A 6,804-nucleotide genomic window follows, 5' to 3' on the forward strand; every position below is an offset into this window, starting at 1 on the left:
CAGTCAGGTTTTTGTCATTGACCCGATACCTGTGCCATCTGGGGGACTTGTGTCAGCAATGTGCACATGAGCTGCAGTTTCATCATGCAATCTCTCCAGTACGGAAGCAGGCCCTTCGAGGCTGCAGCTACTCTCTCAAAAAACATTTTACCCAGATCCGTATCTCCGTAACGTATCTACCCAGCTAATCCCCTTACCGACACATGTTGGGGCACTAAGGGGCAATTTAACATGGCCAATCAACCTAACCTGTGTCGCTTTGGAGTGTGGGAAGAAACTGTTGGACACGGAACAAACCCATGCAGACAGGGGGAGAACATGCAAACTCCACACAGTCACCCGAGGCCGGAATTGAACCCGGGTCCCTGACGCTGTGAAACATCACTGCGAAAAAGCTTTTGAGTTTGAACTCAGCAATTTTGGACTGCTACATTCAGATGATGGGAGGAAATGAGGAGCAGCTCGTGAAGAAGTGAAAAGGTATCAGCAGTATTTTGTAGAGTGATGTGGTATTAGCAACCCGGGAGAATGCGCTGGTGCAGCAGGAAAGAGAGGAAGACGGAATTGTCTGAATAAGGAGGCGGCAAGGGGAGTGGAGGATGTGTCTGCAGAGAGAATTTGTGGAGGTGAGGAGCAATACCTGTGATTGGTGATCTGAGCTGACCAATCAAATGAATAGAAGACGTCACTTTATTCTTAATTCTCCAATGGTGAACATGCCTTTTTCCTATCCTTCATTTGCATAGTTGTCTGGGTTAGTCGATAAAAGAGGAGTTCGGGCGTAACTTTCAGTTATTCTGTGTCTGCAGTCTGCATGCACCATGCCTGAAGAAAAGAAACTCCAAGGTTCCAAAAAGGGCGCCAAGAAAGCGCAGAAGAAACCGGCAACCGCAAGTGGTAAGAAGAGGAGAAAGACCAGGAAGCAGAGTTACAGTCTGTACATCTACAAAGTGATGAAGCAGGTTCACCCCGATACCGGCATCTCCTCCAAGGCTATGAGCATTATGAACTCGTTCGTTAGCGACATCTTCGAGCGCATCGCGGGTGAAGCTTCCCGCCTGGTCCATTACAACAAGCGCAGCACCATCAGCTCCCGGGAGATCCAGACTGCAGTGCGCCTGCTGCTGCCCGGGGAACTGGCCAAGCACGCCGTGTCGGAGGGGACAAAGGCGGTGACCAAGTACACCAGCTCCAAGTAAAACTGCACAATGCACTAAAACAATATACCCAAAACAACCAAACGGCTCTTTTAAGAGCCACCCACAACTTCTCTGAGAAAGCTATGCTGTCATCGCTTTAGTAATCGTTTAATTCAAACTGCCTTTTTCATTAGTGTTTCAATCAAAAAGTTAAGGATAATATCGCGTATGAGCCTGTTTGGCTATGAGTCTATTTACTATTCCGCGTGAATAATATCCAGCACTTACCCCCTGAGCGCCCTGTTCTCAGGAGTTGATATTCGGAAACTTTCAATCTCTTTAAGGAGAGACAGCAAATAGAAAACAAATGTTTAAAATTATGTTCCGGCTTAGCCTCGATAACCGATAATTTCATTCCCTGTAAACTCGTGTTTTATGAAGCCTCAATCTCAATACTGGCAAATTTAAACCAAAATGTGGCCTCTGCTTTTGAGCGGCGCCAACAGGCAGCAGTCCACAACACGGGGACGGTATTAGAATATTGTTTTATAATCGTGTTAATTTGTTCAAAATCCACGCCGTTATTGTCCAAAGAAATGAGACTTCCTGCCGCCGGGAAAGCGGGTTTCAAAACTGACCGAGATTAAACCCGAGTGGATACCAGTTTGTAAAAGCGAATCTGAGACTTGTGATAAAATAGGAAATAGTAAAATAAGGAACGGTAATTTCTAAACATTGTCATTAGGCGCTGATAACTATTCATAGAATTCCCTCAGTGGAGAAGGCCATTCGGCCCATCTGGAGAATTTCTGGGTGAACGCTTTTCTTTGTTCCTGACTGATATCGGACGCTCAATTTTAAAATTGGGATTCTGCGAATTTGGCATTTTATTTTAATTATTGTCCAACCCTCATTAACCAGACACATAACCAGGAACTAGAGGAAAAGCGATTGTCTGAATGTTAAAAATTCCACTTTAAAAGCTGGTTTACTATTGGAATTATTTCTTGTTTTACATATTGGCGGGATTTTAAATGCTCACAGGCTCCTGAGAAAGGGCAACTATGCGGAGCGTGTGGTTGCCGGAGCCCCGGTCTATCTGGCTGCTGTACTCGAGTATCTGACGGCTGAAATCCTGGCGCTGTCCGGGACAACAAGAAGAGCCGCACCAGGGCGGGGTGCTGCCTAATATCCAGGCCGTACTGCTGCCCAGGAAAAGCGCCTCTGCCACGCCAAAGGCCAAGTGAAGTGACCACTCTGAAATCCGATAACCCAAAGGCACTTTTCAGAGCCACCCACTTTCTGTGAAAGGGCGACCCATCATCCGATTTGTGGCGAATTCCTCTAACGTTGCATTAAAATGAGCTGGATTGAGAAGCAACCACTATTTAACTATTTCCTGGCAGACTATTTAATTGTAAAAGTGTGGGTTACTATGAGGGGTTCGATGTCTGTGCAATGAATCGCCGTCTGTGCCGCATTAAACTCGGGCATCTCCAGTGCAATGATTGATAACTAAATGCACAGATTTATTGTCACATTAACATGCTGTGAAACGTATTGTTTTTTTGCACGCTATACGGACAAAGCATACCGTTTATAGATAACGAAATGAGCGGGCAGTATAAAATGTAGGAGAGAAAGTAGTGTTCGGCAAAGATTAACTCAGTGCAAGGTCGGTCCATTCGGAAGTCTGAATGCAGCAGATAAGAAGCTATTCGTGAGTCGGTTAGTAAGTAACCTCAGACTTTTGTTTTTTTCCCGACGGAAGGTGGAAGACGGATCGTCCACGGAATTGACAGATTACTGGGTAAGCTCAATAAAATGAAAGTAAATTGTGCTAACGATATAATTCGCGCTGCAGCTCTTTTCCTGACAGAATTGGTGGCTCTGAAAAGAGCCTTTGCTGGATTAGGGGGTTGATGTGGAATTCTAAGCGCGCTCCCCGCGGATGCGGCGGGCCAGTTGGATGTCTTTGGGCATGATGGTGACTCGCTTGGCGTGGATGGCGCACAGGTTGGTGTCCTCAAAGAGCCCCACCAGGTAAGCCTCGCTGGCCTCCTGCAGGGCCATGACGGCCGAGCTCTGGAAGCGCAGGTCGGTCTTGAAGTCCTGAGCGATCTCCCGCACCAGGCGCTGGAAGGGCAGCTTGCGGATCAGCAGCTCGGTGGATTTCTGGTAGCGGCGGATCTCCCGCAGAGCCACAGTGCCGGGCCGGTAGCGGTGAGGCTTCTTCACTCCGCCCGTGGCTGGAGCGCTCTTGCGGGCAGCTTTGGTAGCCAGCTGCTTGCGGGGAGCTTTCCCTCCGGTGGACTTGCGCGCTGTCTGCTTGGTTCTGGCCATCTCCTCAAACGCAGCAACTCGGAATGTCAGAGCGGCTTCCAGCCTCCCTTTTTCAACTGGCTGAAGCACCGCCCAGCGCCACTGATTGGCTCCCGCCACAGCCCTATCCAATCACCCTCATAGCAACCACAGGCTGCCAGCTCTGATTGGCTGAGCTCGGATGGCGCCTGATTTTCAAAATTCACCGCCAAAAATACCGCCAATTTCACTGCAAACTTTTCCTCACTGCCTTCGCACCAGGAACACATTCAGATTCATTCCGTGATAGAGCCAGAACACGGCCATGTCGCGCATCAGGTTTCTACAGGTAATTAAGTCTGACTATATATGCCCTATTTGTGAACCCAATTCTCCACTCACCTGATGAAGGAGCAGCGCTCCGAAAACTCATGATACCAAATAAACCTGTTAGATTTTAACCTGGTGGTGGGAGACTTCCTACTGTGCCCAACCCAGTCCAACGCCGGCAACTCCACATCGTGACCTATAAACAGACTGGAGTAAATCTCCGATTTGCGGAAAAAAGGCTTAAGGACTTTGTAGGGAGGGGAATTGCGATTGAGCCGATTGAAAGAAAGGAACATAAATACACATCAGTTTAAAACACCACAAATTTTAATATTAAATGATCAACAGGAAATTACAGCAATAATATTCTATCCATCATTATTCTACCCAATAGCCAGTATGTGCTTTTCTATCAGATGCACATGCGAGAATCAGACATATTTCGCTTCAACAAGCGCCAATCACATTCAGAATAAAATAAAAGCGAAAGTTGGCGGATGCTGGGGTCTGGAACAAAAACCGTAAAGTACTGGAAAATTCCAGGTCTGCCGGCATCTATTGGGAGAGAATACAACGCTGGCGAAATCATGTGTGCTGTCAGGCTGTTAGGTAACGGGACACAGTTTCACGCAAAATGGTCCGACTCCTTAATGGTTAAAATATGACCGGAGAACAGGTAACATATCTGTCAAATTACTACTACACCAAGGTCAGTGCTCTCAATGTGAGGATGTGGGCGGCTCTGAAAAGAGCCTTTGGGTTTTTGTGAAAATTGGGTGGATTTGTTCAGCCGCCGAATCCATAGAGAGTGCGGCCCTGGCGTTTCAGAGCGTACACCACATCCATGGCGGTGACCGTCTTGCGCTTGGCGTGCTCGGTGTAGGTGACCGCATCCCTGATCACATTCTCCAGGAAAACCTTCAGCACCCCGCGGGTCTCCTCGTAGATCAAGCCCGAGATCCGCTTGACCCCGCCACGGCGAGCCAGGCGGCGGATGGCTGGCTTGGTGATGCCCTGGATGTTATCACGAAGCACTTTGCGGTGCCGCTTTGCTCCGCCTTTCCCCAGTCCTTTGCCTCCTTTTCCTCTGCCAGACATGATTCTTCTTCAGTCAAATCGCTGCTGAATGAGGGAGGAGCTGCTGCAGCTTCCTTTATTATACAGCTCGCCCCGACCTGACTGAGAAAGAGAGAGAGAGAGAGAGGCGGGGCGGGGAGGAGACTGACAGACAGACAGAGCAGTGAAATGTTTTTCACCATCCAGCTCCTCCTCCTGCCGGCTCGAACCGACATTTTTGATTCAAATTCAAACAGAATCGAAAAGAGCGCGTGGAACAAAAGTATAACTGTAATATGAGATACAAGCTAGTTAGAAACCCGGATCCATTCAATCGAGACCCGTCAGTAACATTTCCGCCTCAGTGCAATCCTTTCTATAACCAGTCGAACTGCCTCCTCCCATTTCAATCCCATCTCCTGTTCCATTCCCGACAACTCTTCTTCCAGACGGGTTGAGAATTTTATTCAGATCTCTCCCAGCTGATAAAATGTGTTTGGGGTTTGAGTTGTGAGGTGGGCTTTCTCTGCCAGGATTCCTCTTTTACACCCACACCCTGAATCTGTGAATAAACAAACTAACACAAAGTGTGTGTTCCCCTGGAGCCATTCCCGGGTCAGGGAGAGGCAGCAACATCCCTGTGTTTGAGTGCAGAGTGTGAGGGGGGTCCGGGTCTGGAACATGTCAGCGAGTGAGCGGGAATATTGGATTGATATTTCTACCTGAAATCTGCTCCCAGCGCCGGGACAGCGATTCACTGCCGCGGGGGGTTCAGCTCATTCCTGAGAGAGGTGGGTGGCTCTGAGAAGAGCCTTTGGGTTTAGAGGTTTAGGATTTGCTCGGTGTATTTCACTTCTTTCCTGCTTTCTTAGACTTTGCTGCAGCCGTTTTGGGTTTGGCCTTCGATGTCTTTCCCTTCGTGACCTTCTTCACAACAATCTTTTTCTTGGGTGTCACTTTCTTCACGCTCTTTTTTGGAGTCGCCTTCTTGATTGTTTTCTTGACTGTTTTCTTCGCTATGGGTTTCTTGGCTGCTGGTTTCTTGGCTGCTGGTTTCTTTGTTGCCGTTTTCTTTGTTGCTGGTTTCTTTGTTGCTTTCTTGGCCACCGCTTTCTTCACTGGGGTTTTCTTCTCCGCTCCTACCTTTACCTTCTTTACAGTTTTCCGCTCCGCTGTTTTCTGAGGGAGTTTGAAGGAGCCGGAGGCGCCAATGCCACTGTACTGAATCAGCTTTCCATTTTCCACATTCCTCTTTAAACTTTGCCTGATCAGGGCCACCCGTTTCTCCACATTCACCCCTTTGCTCCGCAGCTCCTTCTTGATGGCGGCAGCGGAGATCCCCTTGCGATTCTTGCTTTCCACCACGATCTGGAGGATCAGATCGCCCAGACTGGGACCTGTTGCTTTCTTCCGGGGAGCCGCTGCCTTCTTCTTCTTGGCTGTCTTGCTTGTGGCGGCGGCTGGAGGAGCCGTTTCGGGGGCTGCACTGTCGCTCATGTCTGGAACTCTGCACCAAATCTCTCCGTCAATGTGAACTGGATGAGAAATGAAGCGTCTGGAGGCGACACTGAGCAACTTAAAGGCAGCGAGCGGACGGGGCGGAGACAAGCTGCTGTCAGCTCCAGGCTGCTGCTGCCTTCTCTGTGTTTCTCTTTCGTCCCAAACTCTCAATTTCCACTCAAATCCCGGCTCCACTCTGTCCCACGTTCAATCCTCACTGTGTCTGACATCCTAATGTCTGTTGTAGAAAGGATTTCACCCGGAGTGAAGGCTGCATTTGGGATTAAATCCCGTTTCGCTGCTGTACTGTTCGCGCTCTCTCACCCCATCGCTGTCATCTTCCTCACTTTTCGACTGAAATTTGGAAACCGACATAGAAATTGCATTGAAATCTAACTTTGAGAAGTAGGAGGGATACAGGGGGAGAATTTGATTGAAAAATATTTTTATTTTACGCAAGAATGATGCGGAGATCTCA

At 48.5% G+C, this 6,804-nt stretch overlaps 4 protein-coding genes across 4 annotated transcripts; 1 reads left to right on the forward strand and 3 right to left on the reverse strand.

Annotated features, from left to right (window-relative positions):
- The first annotated feature begins 821 nt into the window (after positions 1-821).
- Positions 822-1,493, forward strand: LOC144494199 (histone H2B 1/2-like). Its single transcript, XM_078213801.1, has one exon. It carries the CDS (start codon positions 822-824, stop codon positions 1,197-1,199), a length of 378 nt encoding a protein of 125 aa, XP_078069927.1. The 3' UTR covers positions 1,200-1,493.
- A 1,578-nt stretch (positions 1,494-3,071) lies between these two features.
- LOC144494046 (histone H3) lies at positions 3,072-3,603 on the reverse strand. The gene has a single exon (XM_078213622.1). The coding sequence runs from the start codon at positions 3,480-3,482 to the stop codon at positions 3,072-3,074; it is 411 nt and encodes a 136-aa protein (XP_078069748.1). The 5' UTR covers positions 3,483-3,603.
- Positions 3,604-4,556: 953 nt separating this feature from the next.
- On the reverse strand, positions 4,557-4,868 carry LOC144494047 (histone H4). Its single transcript, XM_078213623.1, has one exon. It carries the CDS (start codon positions 4,866-4,868, stop codon positions 4,557-4,559), a length of 312 nt encoding a protein of 103 aa, XP_078069749.1.
- A 778-nt stretch (positions 4,869-5,646) lies between these two features.
- On the reverse strand, positions 5,647-6,323 carry LOC144494200 (histone H1.5-like). The gene has a single exon (XM_078213802.1). It carries the CDS (start codon positions 6,321-6,323, stop codon positions 5,676-5,678), a length of 648 nt encoding a protein of 215 aa, XP_078069928.1. The 3' UTR covers positions 5,647-5,675.
- Positions 6,324-6,804: the final 481 nt, after the last annotated feature.

Source organism: Mustelus asterias, chromosome 5 (assembly GCF_964213995.1).
Source record: "Mustelus asterias chromosome 5, sMusAst1.hap1.1, whole genome shotgun sequence".
NCBI lineage: Eukaryota > Metazoa > Chordata > Chondrichthyes > Carcharhiniformes > Triakidae > Mustelus > Mustelus asterias.